The sequence below is a fragment of the Dermacentor andersoni genome, chromosome 6 (genome assembly GCF_023375885.2).
Source record: "Dermacentor andersoni chromosome 6, qqDerAnde1_hic_scaffold, whole genome shotgun sequence".
Lineage (NCBI taxonomy): Eukaryota > Metazoa > Arthropoda > Arachnida > Ixodida > Ixodidae > Dermacentor > Dermacentor andersoni.
The window spans coordinates 185,492,782-185,511,777 of record NC_092819.1 but is presented as its reverse complement, the minus strand read 5'-3'; the positions used below and the strand labels follow the sequence as shown (position 1 = coordinate 185,511,777).

Sequence of the window (18,996 nt, the reverse complement as noted above, 5' to 3'; positions counted from 1 at the left end):
GCGGCGCATAGGTAAAGCCGGCTGCCAGTGCAAGCCGCAGTCCCCTACATTGTCGCTATAAAGAGGAAATTTGTACGTGTACTAAGTGTACGCAACGTTTCTTTGTTTAGTATAATTTGGCGGTGCCTCCAGCAGACAAAATGTGGATCCCATACTGCTCCGTCGGTTTGGGCTCGGCAATGCCTCCGCGTGGCGGGCGCGTTTAAGAGAAAGCTTTAGCTCGGGTGTTCCAATCTAAATACATGTAAACGCACTATTAGTTTTTCTCGGCAACCACTGCACCAAATTTGACGAGGTTTGTTACATTTAAAACAAAAGCTTAGAATCTAGAATTTCTGCTGGGTACACAAAAGATTTAAGCGAAACAAATGAAGCAAAGCGGGGCATGGTGCTTTCAGTGCCCAATTTTTTATAGAACATGTAGTTTTCCATTATAAAGGGGACTGTAATGCGATGTCTTTAAGTAGGGGGTTGTCTTATATTCAGAGTCGTCTTATGTTTCAATATGAACGGGAATGAAGTGTTACGCAATTCTATTAACGAAATTTACCTCTGCTGTTTAGTTTCCATATTGTGCGTAGAAGCAACAGTGCGTGCACTTACAGCTGCTCAGTTTATCTTCAATGCTGCTCTCATTTTGTAGAGTTCATCACTTGTGCATGTGCAACACATTGGCGGAGGCAATACGAACTGCATTTCTTACTAGCTGGACAAGTCAGAATGACAATGCACCTTGGAGAACAAGACTCGAATTGTGAAAGTCTGAATTAATATATTTTCATTTATATTTGGTGTTCACTTTCCAGCGCACTTTCTATCCTATTGAAGAAACATTTAGCCCCGTTTGGTCTGTTTTTTGAGGGCCTTACATCAGGCCCCCTAGCAAGCTTTAGCTTACACTGCAATTTAAAGCTTCTTGAGACCCGAATACAGCCATGCGACATAATTACTTTTCAAGCTGGTTATTATTGCCTCCAGGCATGTTACGAACATGAAAGATGTTTTTTTAATAACATAGTTTTAAATAACTGGCATCTTCTTTAAATGTCAATCATACGTAGACAGGCTAAGAGCTGCATCTCCAACAAGTGAACATCTCATGTTCGCTATGGTAAAAACTGTGTTTCATTGCCTGAACACAGAGGTGAAGATGGAGTTATGTGTAGTAGACTGTTACTTGGCTGCTGCATCCTGGATTTTCATGCATTAATGAGGAATTCAAAACAGACTTCAAGGTTGCTTCCTGCTGTTTGTGACAATGCAGAGGTCTAGATCAATTTAGTGTGAAATTTCTTGAAAGTAGATGAGAAGAATATGAGTGAACCACTTTCGACAGTTCCACATGCATTGGACTTCATATCCACGATGAATGTTTGGAGTAATGACTTCAGACTTCTGGCATTGCTTTACCGAAATAATCTTTTAAACTGGTTTATTATTAGAGGAGACAGAAGAAATTGGATGCCCTCTTACCAGACCACCATGAGGTGAGCGTGACTGCCAACAGAGACACACTCTCCCTCTGCCTTGAGTAGCATCCGCAAGCGACATTCCTTCCTCGCCTTGTCACATACTTGAGCCGAAGAACCACATCGGGTTCACGTGACTAGCACCACCCGCTTTTTTTTTTCTAATCCATTTTTGTTGCGTGGCACATTTTCCACCGTGGCATTGTGCATTCTGAATTGGGCGATTTATCGAAGTAATGCGTCATGGCGAGCGACACGACTGTGTTTTGCATCGCACTGTTTGTTTGTGTTGCCTTGACTCTGGCTGGGTGTGGCGCTTTCTCGAGAGGGAGGAAAGTGGCGTTTCATTTGAAATTTCAGCTGTCTGTATGACATGCACAGATTTGTCATGAATATCTGTGTCATGTGCTGTAAGGCTGTAAACTTAAGAACAGCATTAAATACATTCTCTTAGTGGTGAATGCAACGCATATTTATCTTTTGCGCACAAAGAAAATGTGAACAGTGTACAGTGCTCCCACTTCTGCGTCAGTCTGATAAAAAGGCCAACAAAGAGTCATACTGCACTAAATCAAGTATCTTGAAATTTGGAGACATACTAGGGATGCTTCTGCAGCAGACATGATTGACCAGAGAGGTTAACAATGTACAGCTGCTTGCGGTGACCAAATGCACAGCACCATCAGTTTTGTGCCATGCTATAATTCTATCAAAACCGCCTAAAATTCTTGCAGCTTTTTAAGAAAGGATTAGTGGCACATAACAGTGTGACTTTTTTTTTCCTGTTTTTTGAATGTATATTTTGCTCCCACATAGCTGATGTGACTCAAAGGTTTATAGTCCTGAAAGCTTGTTTGCTTTGTTATGAATGTTACCAAAAACTTACGTGTGCAAGCTTACCTCTGCCCACACTGAACGCAGACACAGTGAGTTTATTTAGTATGGAAAGCTAAAACAATGTAGTGGCTGCACTATTGTTATGAATCTGTCGTAGTGATAGATGTTGCTGATTTTATGTAGTGCTTGTTTTCATCACTCAGGATATCACCCAAAATGCTAAGAGGCAAAAAAAAAATGTATATAATGTTCACAAGATATGGTTATGGGACGAGTAGAGACTGGGTGATGGCAGCCGATTGAGGGAACGAGCTCGCCTGCGGATCTTGCAACCACAAGAGGTTCAAGTAGATTTTATCGCATTAAAGTGTAACAAGTGACTAGAAAAAAAAAGCCTGGGCATGTCATCAAAAGATACCACTGGGAACAAAAGTCTATGGATCTACACGCACCATGAAATACCCAATTTTTTTTCTTACTTGCCATGTTGGCATACACTGGTCCACAGTAAAGTTGCAGAATGGGGCGGGCCCTCCATTTCATTCCTGCTTGACAAAGTTGAGATCTCTTAATTCCACTCTTTTTAACTCCCCAGAATGCCATGAGTTGTACCATTCCTCCAACTTTAAATGAAATTCTTACTATACTGGCTCTTTCAGTATCTACCTATAGGTCACTATCTCTGCCGTGGTACTTGCCAACAAAATGGTATTGTACTTATTGTGAAATTCTGAAGTACTGGAGACTGTTCCAATGACGAGCTTTAATTGCACCTAAACACTAAGCTTTTGTTGCCAAGAATGATTCTATTTAGCAAGAGCATGCTTGGACTATGACACAAGGATGGAGGCCAAAAAGTTACTGCCCTTCCACTGCTGCGAAGTGGGGTGCAAGCGAAACTTGGGATCTGCGGCTCTTTGTAACTCCTCACGGCGAGGGCGGCACGTCAACGTCGACCCCTTTCTCAGGTTCCCGGTGGCATCAATCAAACACTGCCTGTTCTTTGGCCAAAGGCACAACACGTGGCCTGCTCCCACTGCTATTCCTTCAACACAGCCTGCTCTTCGGCAGAACAGACCAAACGCAGCCTCCCCACCTGAACTGGTGTGGGAAACTGTGGGTGTCAGGCGAGCGAACACACCCTTTCCCTCCTCTGGAGGAAGGGGACGCCCGTGATTGGCTCATGCCTTGCGCTGCTTCTACTTACCCACCTTAAAGGCAGCGTTTGATGAACTGACAGTGGCTGAATCGCTTAGCATGGTGGTCTCGCAACCCAGAGGTCGGTGGTTCGAATCCGCAGCCTGATAAGCAATTTCTATTTTTGCGCAGCTTGGGTTTTTTCGTGCGGTAACACCGACACCAGTGAGGCAATACAAGCTTCTGTTAAAAAGGTCACAAATGGTTGCATCTTATGCCAGTTCCTGTTCATGTGGACATTCAGTGTTATTTTTCACTGTCAGAAGTATCCTTGAAGAAAAAAGGGGAGGGGGGCCAACAAAGTATCAACACTAAAGAAGCAACGTCGACGTACACGGTAGTTGAAATAAATCGATGATTAAATGTTGATTATGCTGTCATGTACGACGCACAAATTGTGAGATGGATCTGGCGAGCTTCAAGCTCACCTGTCAGCACTCTCATTGGCCTGTTGAGCATGTGTAGCGTTGGTAAAATTAGCATTTCCTCTCTTCAGCGTTGACTGCTGCATTGTGGCGTGGTGGAGCACTGCCATTACGAATCCCCTCACAAACTTATGACCTACCAAGCTGCACTAAGACCAGTGCACCAGTTTCACGTCTGTGCGCACTCAAGGATGACAGCACGCATTGCATGCGAACTCAGATGTGCATACATACAAATTCTTGATTACGTCTCTCATTGTACTGTTACACTAAGGTACGTTTTAATACTGCATAAAATTACTGCTTAATTTGCACATCACATAGCATTAATTATAAAAAATTCAGCATGTGCATAATATAGCCGGCTATAAAGAAAAAAAGTTAGAGCTCCTTCCAACATGCTATGTTTCGCAAGCTGTTCCAACAATGAAATAGATGATTATACAATGGTGGCCGCTTTTCATAAGTTAGCTTCGCTGGAATACATCTGTGTTAGTGGCAAAGCATACGAATTTGGTTTCGTGTCTTGGTGAACTGTGCAAGCTATTTCCGGCCCAAATTTCTTTTTAAAGAGTTGCACGCATTCATCATCCTATTTTAAAGTTCAATGCAGAATGAAGGTGCCTCCCTGCAATCTCCAATTATCATTGTCTTGCGCTAGCTGATGCGAACTTGTGCTTTCATATTTCATCATCTCACCTAGTTTTCTGTCATCCTTGACAGAACTTCCCTTCCCTTGGTCCACTGGTTATCTACCCTATGCATTACATGGCCTGCCCAGCTTCATTTTTTCCTCTTAATGTCTACTAGAATATTGACTATCCGCACTGCTCTCTTCCTGTCTCATTGTCATTTATCATTGTATTGCTCTTTGTACGGCCCTTAACATGTTCTCGAGATTCTTCGTTAACCTCCAGGCTTATGTGCCATACTGCATGCTTAGAAGAACAACGTGTATACCAAGTTGACATTTTCAAATTCCCTGATTTTTTCAGGTTTCACAGAACTTTGTTTTATGTCAAGATGGGCTGACACCATGTCACCTGATGCTGTCACTCTCTGGTAAGCATGTTAAAAAAATAAAAACAATCCAGTTTGAACAGTAAGGAGTAGTGTTTATTTTATTCAAAATAGAAAACTGAAAAGAGGTGTTTGTAAATAGCACAGCTACTAAAATATCTTCGAAAGAAACTCGGTGCCCTTTTACTCTGTGAAGGATGACCAGCAAAGCTGCGTACGTGGGCCCCTTAATGGTGAACTGCACCTCTACCGTGGGTCGGCCTGGTATTGCACTACCTATGGTATTGGCGCACGTGTGGCGAGTGCTTAAAGCCTGCTTCATCTCCGCCGCAGGTTTGACTGGCATTTCACGACCTTCGGGATCAGCCCACATATGGGGAGTGCTTAATGCTTGCTTCACTTCTGCCTCGGGTTGGCCTGGTATTGCACTTTCTTCGGGATCGGCCCACCGTATGAAAAATTGTTGGTCTATGCGCGGATGCGATCTGCCAGATCCTCACCATAGACAGCTTCACTGTAAAAAAGTGGTCTAGCTCACGGCAAATAGAGTCAAACATTTTAAAATGCGAATAAAAAGAGATGCATACAAAAGCAAATAGAGCTATTTGTATCAACTGATAGCAAGCTCATTGGTATCATCCCAAACTTTGTCACATATGAGATTCTCCAAGCAACTGGAAAGTCAACCTCAACTGTCCTGACATACTCTCAGCCTGCGCATAATGCCTCAGTGTTGCATTTCACTGCTTTAAGGGGGTTATTTTGGTTTGGATGTGGGTAACCTGCATCTTAGCATCAGCCAACACTTTGCTTTTTGAGCGCAAGCTCCTTCAAAGAGGCGGCGGCACAGTTCCTTTCCTGATCATTCCTCAATGCAATGGTCCTTCCTATTCTTGTCCTTGTTACGCTGCGTGTTCGCCCCATGGATGAAGCATCCTTTTGGTCAGTTGTACAGTCAGATTTTTCAGACTCCCTAAGGGCCGCTACAATGTCCGAAAAAAAAAATGAATGCATGTCTTTTACTGCCCTTAAGGGCCCAAATCGCCACAGGCACGTCCGAAAAAGCTCTGAGGGTCTGCCAGTACACTTATTAGGCATATAGGTGCTTGCACTCTGACAGGAGACGGCAAGTGCACGCGAGTCTAACAATATATGTACTGCATCCCATACACTTCACCGCGTAGCATCACTGTGCTGAGGCAAAGCTGCCTTTCGAGGACTAGCAATATGCAACGCGCCGTGCTTTACGAGGATTGCAGAGGCAGAGTGGGTACCTTTGCTGACAGCGGTGAATTCTTTCAGTGAAAAAGACAGCACCGAATGTCAAGAACCGTAATAGCATACGTAATAGCATAATAGCCTAGCGTTCCCGCCATGGTGATTACAGTGGCCAGTGGATCTGCGTGTGAGAGTGTCAGTTCAAGGTGGTGAGATAACACGGCGGTGTTGGCTTTGATTAATGCCATATCAAATCTGCAGTTGCAGCACATTCGGAGTGCGGATCAATGGTGAATATCTCGCCAACAGTGGGGACAAATTACTAGTGATTGAGGACCTTAACCGAAAAAGTGTTAGAGTGGGTTTGAAGATTAATATGCAGAAGACAATGTTGAATAATTCACATCGCCAGTCAGCCTCTAGAGTCTGTACAGGAGTAAGTCAGTTGCTCGTAAGGGACCCTGATCATGAAAAGGCAATTTACCTAAGAATAAAAATGGGGTGGAATGCATATGGCAGGCATTACCAAATCATGGCTGGGAGCTTACCACTGTCATTGAAAGAAAAAAAATTAAATTATGGGGTTTTACTTGCCAAAACCACTTTCTGATTATGAGGCACGCCGTAGTGGAGGACTCTGGAAATTTCGACCACCTAGGGTTCTTTAACGTGCACCTAAATCTAAGTACACGGGTGTTTTCGCATTTCGCCCCCATCGAAATGCGGCCGCCGTGGCCGGGATTCGATCCCCATCCTCGTGCTCAGCAGCCGAACACCATAGTCACTGAGCAACCACGGTGGGTGTCACTGAAAAGAAAAGTGTACAACTATTGCATTCTACTAGTGCTAACTTATGAGGCACACATTAGAATCGGGTAAATACCGTAATTAAACTTTGTGATATATGGTTCTTGCTTCAAAAGTTTCCTATGGCAAGCATAAATGGGAGTTGTCGACACGCGATCACACGTGTTGAATGCATACATTGTTTCCTAAGCATCGCCGAGCTAGACGTGCTGCCACTAAAGGGGTCGCTATTGGGTTCACCATAGGGGTCAACAGCGAGTCACTGTTCCAAGTTCAAGTTATCCTGTGAAGGCCAATTTTACAATCAAAATAAGAGATTCGGGACTGTAGAAATGTATGACTGCCGGCCAAGACCTTTGGCCAGGATTGAATTACCCGGAGTCGAATTAACAGAAGTCGACTGTACCATATGGCATTGGACTTTGCAGGAAGAATGTATCTCCTACTACACATAGCAGAATATTGGCATGCTGCAGTGCTCAGTGGCTGCAGAACAGTAGACTCCCATAAATTTGATCCCGTCTGAAAGTCCCAGCCGACACACGTGCATTTCTATAGGTCCAAACTTTGGTTATTTTGATACTAAAATAGGCTTTCACCCAATAATTTCAACTTGAGCAGTCAGCATGCATGCTGACCCCTACAGTGAACCCAATAAGCGGCCCCTTTGGTGACATACCTTAGAGGACAGTAGATGTGTGAAACAGACTTTATCTCCTGCAGGAAATGCCTATTTTCTGCCTGCCCAGGAGGAGCTTCAAGCAATAATCACAGATCAAAACGTCTGATTGTGGTATTCACCCATTTCTAATGTGCCATCTTTAACAAAACTTGGCGATTTTCGTATGCTTTACCGCATAACACGGATGTATTGCGGCGAAGCTGACTTTGGAAAATTGGTTGCAATGTGCAACACATTGGACCCTTGTCCGTTTTTTTAAAAACAAAAATTGTGTGCGCATTTGATTTCTGTTTCATTTTAGGGGCTTTTGTCCTTTCTATGCTAGTTAACACTTTGGACACACAGACAGCGGGCGTGTGTTTCACTCTGGGGCATGTTAGAATCTGTACGTAAACCATGGCAAATAAATCAGTCATGTGTGTTGGCATTTCTTCTGCATCTTCTTAAATTTGACCCACCAGATAATTCAATCTGTTTCGTCAGTCCCGTCAGAGTCGAATTAACGGAATGAAGTCAACTGCATTTTGCTTGCTGCTCAGAAGTATGAGCTTGAATAAATAACATAGCATTACAACACGTAGGACATAAAGGAGACAAATGAAGTGCTGCAACATGTGCCAACTTGCCTAAGTTAGCACTATATAAGCTTGCACCCAGATGTGCCAGCTGCATTAAGGTTGTGACAAAATGTAAAATCGCATGTGTTGGAGACTCAGTAGGTTGGCTTTCCTTCTTGAAAAAGTGTTGCAGAGTGCCTGTTAAGGATTTACTGATTGATGCTGTCAAACTGTCAACAAGGCTGCCAAAAAATTATTCTTAATACAACCATTTCATGGACACAACAAGGTAACAAATTGTTTTGTGTGTGAAGCATTAAGAGTATATTCGTGATCAAATATTGTTCTTAAAAAGTGACCTCAACGAGACAGCACACGAGACTGCACAAGATCTAACTCACCGTGTGAGCCCGGACTCCCTCTCGGCAGGATGGGCAAGCGAGTGCGATCCCCTCGTCACAACGATCTCACCCAGCATTACAAGTTAGTCAAGAGAACCATGCCGCTACCGCACAAAGCACCCAATAAAGCACAAGAAGTCACGTACAGGTGGCTTCAGACAGGCACCTACGCATGCCCGGCCTTCCTGCACAAAATCTTTCCGGACGTGCACCCTCACAATGCGTGTCACTACTGTAAGGATATAGCTAGCCTTGATCACATGCTCTGGGCTTGCCCCCTGGTGCCAGGACCACCAAGGAAGAGTGGGACCGAGCTCCACACAGCTCGGACCTTGAAGCACAGCTCTGGGCTGTCCATCGGGCCCGCGACGCGGCAGAGGGGCATGGCCTCTCTGTTCCGACGTGGGAGTGGCCCACTGCGCACTAATCGCACGTACCGACGGATGTCAAGAAATTTATCGATCCATCCATCATCAAAGCAGTTGTCAGAAAACATTCTGCAGGGAACAGCTAAAACACTATGCATTTCTCATTATAGTGATATTATGTGTGCGTGAGTTTAATAAATAGATAATTTGCAGGTGTGTGTATGGCAAATTCAGATGCTAACTTCACCAAAGTCATAAAAGCACACAGCACTCTACTTAAAAGGAATCTGAGCATTTGGCCACTGTTGTGTCACTAATGTGCACTGTCGTAGCCGTCTTCATTACCAAGCAGAAATACACCCAACAAACTATTTTTCGGACATGCATGAGAATTCGGGTACCCTTGCAACACTGCCACGTACCTCACAGAGGCAATTAATTATAAGCACAGCTGAAATTTCGGATGCTGAAATGCTTTGCCTTCAAAGTGCGGAAGGCACAACCATTGTAGAAAGTGTTGTATAATGCCGGTTTTCAAGCGTCAACTTTGCTGCAATATAGCTTGCTACGGGAAGAGGCTTATGCAATGTATCGTGGTGGAGCATACCAGCAGTGAAAAGGGGCCATTGTAAGATGGCATGATTTACATTTTTTATTTACACACATACATACTCTCTTTTGTTACAGCACAAGCACCAAGAAGCCTGATAAGTGTTGTGGTTGGTCTACAAAATTAAGAAAAATTATGGGGTCTTACATGCCAAAACCACTTTCTGATAATGAGGCATGCCGTAGTGTGGGACTCCGGAAATTTCTACCAACTGGGGTTCTTTAACGTGCACCTACAGTAAATTTAAGTGCACGGGTGTTTTCGCCTTTTGCCCCTATTGAAATGCGGCAGCTCTGGCCGAGATTCGATCCTGCGACCTCGTGCTTAGCAGCCCAACACCACAGCCACTAAGCAACTAGGGCGGGTACAAATTAAGTTCCTTGCCTACCCAAACAAAAATGTTTGCAACATGATGTGCGTGGTATACCATCCTTGGGAAGGCAAGCTTAATTGGTTGCTGTTGGCTTTGTGTCTTGCTTCACTCTTGAGCAGCACTTACTGACTGCACAGTAATAATAAGCTCCACCAAATGGCTAGATTACTTCTGTACTACTCCAAGTGTTCCAAGAAGACTTTTGGAACACGAAGTAGAAAAAACATTTCTGCTCCTTAACTGCTCCAGAATGTCAACTTTGTGCTTGAAACCCTAAACTGTCTTGACCACCACTGAGGAGTTGATCTTCAACATCACTTATATACTTAAGATAAAATCTTGAGTAACACTTACTGGTTGTCTAAACATTTTGAAATGGTTTCACAGGTTCTAATTTAACACTTATATGCACTTTTTAAAGCAACAGTGAATAACGATTTCGGTAACATATTTCAGTATTCTACAGTTGATTTGGAGGATTATGCGCCATCACTGGTCTGCAATTATGGAAGTTTAGAGATAAAAAAATGGGGGCAATAATGCCTACGTTTTACACATTGTCATTGTACAGAACACAACCTATGCAACTTGCTATAAAACTGATTTATATAGTATTTGAAATTACCATAAGAGTATGTAAACAGCTGGGGTTTCATAGTTCTAGGTTCTTGTTATGTTTTAGACTAGCACCTCCCTTTAAATGGCAGTAAAAGGCATGCATTAATTTTTTTTTTTGGACTGCCTGATTTTCTAAATGTTTTGTTTTTGCAGTCCTCGGGGAACCACCCATCGCCACCAAGAAAAAGCACTTTTGACTGTAGCAGTAATCAGTGATTCGCCTAATTGGCAAACAGTTCAGGATGCCAAACAGCCTCTTGACAGCTGTACCTCTGACAGAAGGCACTAATACACAGTGCAATGCACTGTTTCTGCACTCTAGACTGTGGGATTCTCATCCCGTACCTTGGGTCAAAGGAACGACAATCACAAGGGCATTTATTGCACCTTTCATAAATCAATGCCTGCTAGCCGAGTTGCTATCCACAAAACATGCCGATGGGCGTGCGACAAATCGCGGAAGTCCGACTCACCGCGACCGGATAGCGAGCGAATTATGTTCGCCCCTTGCTGGATCCCAATGCCTGGTCGTTCACGCGTACGGTCACGCGAACGGTGGCTCTTTCGCACAAGGCCTCACGAGACGATCTCGCAGAAGCATGGATCGGCGCACGGGCGGCACGTTTGTGCTGCTTGCCGTCCCGAACCAAAGAGGAAACGTGTTCTCCCTTGCGCCCCCAAGTAACCCTGCCATGAGGCGGCGTTAGCAGCGCAACACTCGCGCCATCTCTCGCGTGGCCTGGGGCCCGCGGCGAAGCCGCAATGCAGGAGACGGAAGCTATGCGGGAAAAACAACATATCAGGGGACGTGTGACAGTCGCGCATCCCCACAAGACAAATGTGATAAGAGCTGTATTATGTGACCTATTATAACTCCGTGGTGACAATACAGACAGGATATGCAGGGCATGTAGCGATGAGATCAGTAGCAATGGAATGATATCACCAGTGTACAGAGCGCTAAATTCATTCTTGCTCTGTTACTGATAATTGAGAACTCCATCAAATGAAAAATTAAGAGAAATATCATGTGTGAAGGAATACTACTCATCATATCTATTGCAATTATTCTCGGACAGCATTCCCTCTTTCTTGCTTTTATTATTAATGCATTTATATAGTACTGCTCACCTGCTGTTCCATGTGTTCCATCGACACATATACGATCAGTTTCAAGCCTCTTGAAAAGCTCCTGTTGTGGTGTGGTCATGATGACTAGCATAAGATCTCTGTCATCCAAAAGGTCCTCATTTTTTTTCTCTAAGAAAATGTCACTTTTTGTCGGGTTGTCTTTGGTGTTTAATGAAGAGCAATGGGTTTTCCTTTTCACTATGCATCCTCTCAACCCAGAGTTGCATGCTCACATAGTCATTATCGTGCAGCCGCTCGGTCTTCGAGACTCTGGCATCCCTCATTATTTTGCGGAGATCCTGCTTGCTTAACAGGTTAATGCGGTGGAATGTTTCATCCACGTTGGACCGCACATTATCCAGTACTGCATCCATGGACACGCCTTCTCGCAGCTTGTCTTGAGAGAGTAGAGAAAAAGTGTATATTAGTTGAAGCATAAGTAAAAATTACCGAGCACGCAAGGAAGTGAAATGGGCACTGATGAACATTTTTAATATCATTATTTAGAATTCCTTTAATTGAATAATGAGTTACATTGACTTACAAAAACCTTTTGCAATGGTGTGTGTTAAATAGTTCAAGCTGTCGCAATTTTTGTTCTTTTTAGGTCAGCTCTTTGCAAGGACATGGTGCTATGCAGCCTTCAGCTGCTGAAGAGGCAAGATTACATTTCTGAATTACACTACACGATTACATTACATTTGAAGAGGCAAGATTACATATTTAAGTGTTTCAATGTTTGGTGTCATTGATAAACCGTCATAGGGATTATCTGCACCAGTGTTATCAGGTACGTAAGTGAAGAAATTTATTGTGTGTACCAAGTTTACAGCTAGGTTGCCAATTTCATCCTTCACTGTTGGTAACCTTGTTCGCACAAGACATTACTGAACCATTGTAAAAGCATTGCACTGGACTGGACATGTGCAGATTGTGGTTCAGATCCTACCCAGGGCAAAAATGTCTTCCACTTTTAGTTCCTTTACTAAATATTGCCATTGTTATCAATTTCTATCCTACAGTTAGAACTTAATTTTCCAATTACATTCCATAGCATAAGTTATTGCCACTTCCATAGTGGCATGCCACCATAGACGGGCAAAACAGTCTGCAATCGAAAACATGTGCAGCATTTCCAGATTAACTTAAATATAAACATCACTGTTACTGACTGAATTGATGCACATAATTTGATTAATGTCAATATAAAAATTGTCAATTAAAGCTTTCAGCAATTATTTTTAATGGTTGATTTATCAGTCATTCATCCATATTTACAGAGCAGACACACCTGTGAACGTATGCTTTGAAGGCTATGCAGTCATGTGGGTTTTTGAGTTAAAGGTATTATTTCAGTCAAGTAGAGTACTCACTGGACACTTGAAGCTGTTTTACAAGTTCATGTCTAATACCCCTGTCACACGGCAAATCTAATGTCATTTACAACGAATGACATTCGCTGATAATGCCATTTCTTTGGTGTCACACGGTAAAACGTAAGGACATTTACGAAAATGACATTTACAAACAAATCAGTTCGCCAAACTCATTCGCATTCGTTTGGAACTGAATGTGTATCCTCGACACCACGAGTTTACCAGTGTTTCGCAAACAGTACGTGCTTCTTTTTTTGTTTTAACAAAAAATCACTATTCTATCCATTTTATTACCTAATTATTGCTTTAACGACATTGAAGTCCATCACATAGGTAAATACAGAAAACTACTCTCAGTCCAGTGACCAGACAGCCATCTTTAGCTTTCGCTGCAGCAGTCGTGTTGGTTCTCACCGGAGCATCGGCCGCGGCCACTTCAATTGACTTGGCATAAAAGCGTGCGCGTTTTTTCCTGTGGCACGCGCCAAGAATGAGGATATTAGAAGCTCGCATGCACATCAGAAAGGCGATGACATGCAACTGCCCTTCTCGTACCACTTTAGCAGATGTAGCGGACGCGCCTATCGTTCTCTTCGCCCTGTTGCTTGCCTTAGCTCGACTCGACTTCGTTGGCAATGTCGACAAGTTAGTAATCGAACACTACGGTTTGAAAGCAATGATCACATATTCTAGTAGAATTTAGCATACTGGAAAATAATTATTGGACAAAAGTGGGTTTGAGGCGTGTCTTTTATTTTTTTTTACTCTCGTCATTGTCATCATTTTCAAATGACATTAGTTTTCGCCGTGTGACAGGGGTATAAGCCTAATTATCGTGATCGTTTCAATCATGTTTCATTCACATAGCTGATTCATAAGCATTCAAAATATTTAGGTACCATATTTTCCAAACCATAGGTGCCACCATTTTCTTTTCATTTTCGTCCAAGCGTATTGTAGAACAGTGTAACTTATATATGCAAGACCAACATGAGACATTCTTTTTCTCCAGCAATGTACTTGCAGTTTATTTTGTCTGCTAGAATGTGCGGCTCATAAAATTTTTTTTACTGAAGTTTAGTGCCCTGAAATGGGTAAGTACAACATTTTAGGATAAGTGTATAAACATGCACAATCGCATTTCACGATGCTGACCCAAGTTAAGATAGAGGCATCTTATACAATGAGTTATATACACATATTTTTTCTTTGAAAGTTGTGAAAAGAGGGGGGAAAGGGGGTGACTTGTACAACAGTTCAAATTATAGTCCAGAAAATATGGCACATGGTTTGTGAGCCCTACATATAGTAGAGTAAAATACAACTTGAGCTGATGAAAGTTTCACATGGAAAGCACATCTGCTGTGGATGACCTACAGTAGTGGCGAGAGGTCGCAGTTTCATCGATGTCTGTAATACTTGCACTTCAGTTTAGTCAAAATGGCAGACATAATTATGTACAATGCACCTTAAGTAATCCCAAGTGGAAATTATTCCAGCTTACTGCTATTTTGAGACATTGAATTGCACTAGGATCATAAGTCATACCAATACAGTTAACTGAAAGCCTGAAAAATAAAACAGAAAAAGAAAAAGCCACAGTCTGCGGCGTGGCCTACAGTGCACCAGGAGGCACTACACCTTCCTGCTTGGTACATGAAGTGATGCAAACAAATATAAAATAACTAAAGTCGTTGCCTGCAATAAGAATAGCCATATAGGTCAAATATAGGCCACTGGCTGTGCCAAGGTAGTTGTTACCGCTGTGAAATTGGAGAACGGTTCCCTTTTTTCTCTCTCTCTTTCTCTGAACCCTTCAGGCATTGATACAATGTAGCAAAATGATAAACATGTTTATGATGTCATTAACTATAATGCCCTGCAGTCAGTAAAGGTGGCCTCGAATTATGTGGAAATTATGAATTTCAAATGAATTTCATGTGCTCCAAGTTCACTGCATGGTCTGGCATGAGTATTGCCTTGTATTTGGGATGTTGAAAACTCAACAACCACTCTTTATGTATTATAAAGCAGGGCAAAAGTGGTTTCTTACCAGCAATAGCAGCTCTTTCCGACTTGGACAGAAAAACACGACCCAGTTCAAAGTCGTGGCCTCTGTGCTTGAATTGGAAAACCACATACACACCTGTGTTGTCTTCAGTCACAGCCATTGCCGCAAAACATCTTTTTCCACACTTGACACTTGAAGGCCGCTTCAGCTTTTGTTTACTTGTAGCTGTGGAAAAAGATAACCAGGTAGTTTATTCTAACTTAAGCACTGGACTTCCAACACATGCTTAGTGGTGGTTCTACTACACCATTTACACCATTTAGCTACAATTCAACTTGCCTGCAACCTAGCTACGCGAACTGCGCAAAGGTGTGGTATTTTCACGCTTTCAGGGCAACGCAGCGTTTTCAGCAGGGGTACGAGAAGACTTAAATATAAGAAACAAATAGTGAACGTGCAAGTAATTCAGTTTGAGATGGATCATCTACTAGACTTTTCAAATATTGAGTAATATTTGCAGTAATGCAATGGATTGCCCGAGGTCAAAGCATTGCATGCAGCATTTCAAGGGCACTTTGTTTGTCTCGAAACAAGAACAAATAAAACAAATCTGGGTTTTTACATGCCAATACCACGATCTGATTATCAGGCATGCCTCTCTCAGTATAAGTTTCGTCCTGGCTGTCAACACCAATCGAAGCAATTACTATATGCAATGCTAACAGGGTACGGTGACAAAAGCAGCATTCATAGCAAGCACAATGGCATGCGCTAAGACCCACTGACCACTGGAAGGCACACAGTTTGCATTGCATACATGTGTTCTTGCACGTGGTTCAGAACTGTACGGCAATTTGTGATCTTTTAAGTACAGGAACTAACTTCTGTGCACACTTGTGATAGTTGCTGACTTGTGAAAAGAGGGGCAGGTTACTTGTGCCAGGTTCAAATTATTGTCCGGAAAATATTGTATATGGTTTGTGAGCCCTGCATATAGTAGAATAATATACAAGTTAAAGTGATGAAAGCTTCACATGGAAAGCAGATCTGCTGTGATCTTGTGGACTCGTACAGCAGTGCTTCATCAGTTATCAAAAACTCGTACTAATGATCTCGGAAACAATTGCCAATTGTACCAATATATTAACACCAAGCTTCCTGTAACTGCTTGCAGCCCATATCACAATCACCAAAAGCTAATTTCATGGCACACTACCCTGACCATTGGCCCTAATCAGCACTGCTTCATCAGGTCGGTTGGGTATCAGTAACTAGAGCTACAGTTAGCTGATGAATTGACTCATATCTATTTGCAGTTGAATCGACTCATATCTATTTGCAGAGGCCAGCAAACCACCTTGTAACAAAATTGAGTGCATGGAATGGTAGCAATGTTGTTTGTGTCCACCACTGCCATCTTTGCATCCATTTGTGCTATGGCACCTCCTTCTGGACGCCGTTCATAGCCTCGCGGCAGTCTCTTGTTGAGCTTCTTGCATTGTTATCGGGTGTAATACACTTGTGCATATGTCATAGTGCATATGAAAGCACATGTGTCATTTGCAATGCACATAAGACATTCACCTTCACTTCTTTTGTTATGTGTGACAGAGCAAATTGTTCTAGTGCAGTTGTAATTTCTTGCCTCTCTGATGCCTAGGCACACAGCTGCTTTCATTAGCCCACAAAATATTTATTTATTTACAAAGGCTTTCTACCTACTCAAATGAAAGTACTTGCAACATACTGGCATGGTAGTAATTGGCTGGTTCTGGGTGTTAAAATTTTCTTAAATGTGTAAGCATTTCTATGCTTACCAAACGTCCATCACGCAAGATAAAAATGTGGGCCGATCCCAGAGATAGTGCAATACTGGGCCGACCTACGGCGGAGGTGAACAGCCTTCAAGCACCCAACAAAGTGAAAAGTGCATACAATATAGATAGAGCATGCAGCAGCGAGTGGCTTTACCTTTGTTCTGCCTGTCGCTACCACGAGATCGAAGCAGCGCTCGCAAATCTCTCAGCACACACCCCACCCTGCACCTTTCGTAGATCGCTTTCAAGATATGGGCCCGCTCTTCAAGGCAAAGCGACGAGAACACGGAGTTCAAGATATGGTCCACGCGGTGCATAATGGTTTGACGTGGATGGATAAGGCACTAAAGAGCAGTATCAGCTTATAATGATCAGAACGTCATCAGCACACCTGGCGCCGCCGTCTGCAGCAGTCCGTGTTGCTGCGACGCTGCTGTTTATACCGGTCATATTAACTTCCATAACACTCTTTTTTGTTCAAGTACCCTAAAGAGCCCAGGAGGCATAGGGGTGGGGGATGTTACGATTGGCCAGCGGGGATAGTGACCTTCTGGCTTCACTGCAATGAATCGCTTCGTGAAGCCAACAACACGCCCCCTTCGAATAGCCCTTCGGAGCCAGTAAGGCTAGACACGTTTGGCGGACAGGATTGTTAGCTGGTTCGCTGTCACCTTCAGGGACCAATTGGAGCAAGAAAACTCCTGGAAATGTTTGTTCTATGGCATTCCCCCATGTACTCTGGTAATAGTCACGGTCATGACAGATTCAGCAGCAAACTGCAGAGTCAGCTCAGGAACCAAGACATGCGAGCTTGAGTCAAGCGTGACAACACCTGTCTATGAGGCCTCACTGGTTTTGGTGTGTTCAGTAAAACAAAAGTGCAAGAGAGTGTGTGAACCTTCGCCCTCAAAGGCGGGTACTTCGACGACTTTGGACGCTTTGATTGGATGAAGGTTGGATGGCAGCTTTCCCTGGCCTAGGGATCTAGTAAGGACAGAGAGTGTTTAAGCAGACATTTTCGGCTGTTCAGTGTGCATTTCAGTCATGCTAGACTGATCAGATGTAATGTTCTCCACCCTTCATGTAGATATTGTAAATAAATCCCCTACTCCTCATTCCTCCCTTCAACAACATCCTTAGCATGAATGAGTCGGACGATGGTATGGGCCAGGTACCCTTTTCATGGCAGACACCATCTCTTACAGGGATTACAATGAAAGGAGCAAAACATACCAAAAGTACACAACTAAACAAGAAATATGAATTGGAACAACATGAATTAGTGCAAAAAAACGACTTATTACAGGGTATATACAATGTGTGAAAAAACATAGTAATGACAAGGTTCAAGGTTCCTAAAATACTTGACTTATCACAATGAGCTGTTTTACATTACAAAACAATGGAAGAAAATTAAAGTATACATTACTAAACAGGAAAGCAAAATTGCATATTAAATAAGAACATCAAGAAATGCAACTGGAACGGAACAGCAAGGTAAGAGGTAGTTCAGATTTCTAGGAACAACTTCAAATTATGTACAAATGAGTCGTGACAAATGGCGAGGAGAAGAGGTGAGTGGAAAAACGGATTAGTGTGGGTGAAGATGGGTGCGATTTTAAGTTGGTGATCAAGCCGTCAAGACACATGTCACGAGCCAGTCTGATATTTAGAGCCACGTGGGACAACCGATTGGAGTAAAGTTTATGAAAGAAGGACAATAGTGTCAGAAGCCTGCGTATATTGAGAGGAGCTAAATTAATCTAATATTCGATTTCTGTAACTATATGTATGCGAGTAGTTTCTTGTGATGAAGCGAGCAACATTATTTTGCAGAGACTCTAGTTGGTGTTCGAGGTAGGCCTCATGTGTGGATTCCAAATCAAGAAGGCATATTCGATTTTAGAGCATACTAAGGTGGTGTAAGCCAGAAATTTGGTCTCGGAGTTAGCCGAGTGCAAATAGTGCCTTATGAAGCCAAGTGATCTGGTTGCTTTAGTAGAGTGTTCTAGTTTGCCGTTTTTACACTCGGCTAAGCAGCTGAGCGGAGCGAAAGCGTGAATGCACATGCGCCCTCCG

General features: G+C 42.9%; 1 protein-coding gene and 1 long non-coding RNA gene across 24 annotated transcripts in view; one reads left to right on the top strand and one right to left on the bottom strand.

The window, feature by feature from the left end:
* The window catches only part of LOC126524009 (uncharacterized), a 32,676-nt gene extending 14,480 nt beyond the window's left edge, over positions 1 to 18,196 (top strand). For 5 of the 15 annotated variants that reach the window (XR_011895344.1, XR_011895343.1, XR_011895346.1 and 2 more), the window contains one exon: positions 644 to 1,044. Coding sequence is in view for 5 of the 15 variants with exons in the window: in XM_055067026.2 (XP_054923001.1) it covers positions 4,924 to 4,990; positions 12,321 to 12,465 (212 nt within the window). In the remaining 10 variants the exon portion in view is untranslated. Of the gene's footprint in view, positions 1 to 643; positions 1,045 to 4,923; positions 5,029 to 8,567; positions 8,701 to 12,320; positions 13,915 to 17,154 lie in introns of those variants that run through there. The other 10 variants (XR_011895349.1, XR_011895348.1, XR_011895347.1 and 7 more) reach the window with 8 other exon arrangements.
* The window catches only part of LOC126524019 (uncharacterized), a 37,412-nt gene continuing 24,444 nt past the window's right edge, over positions 6,029 to 18,996 (bottom strand). For 6 of the 9 annotated variants that reach the window (XR_011895356.1, XR_011895359.1, XR_011895355.1 and 3 more), the window contains one exon: positions 11,590 to 15,325. This is a non-coding gene — a long non-coding RNA (uncharacterized lncRNA). Of the gene's footprint in view, positions 6,974 to 8,613; positions 9,037 to 11,589; positions 15,326 to 18,996 lie in introns of those variants that run through there. The other 3 variants (XR_011895354.1, XR_011895360.1, XR_008610869.2) reach the window with 3 other exon arrangements.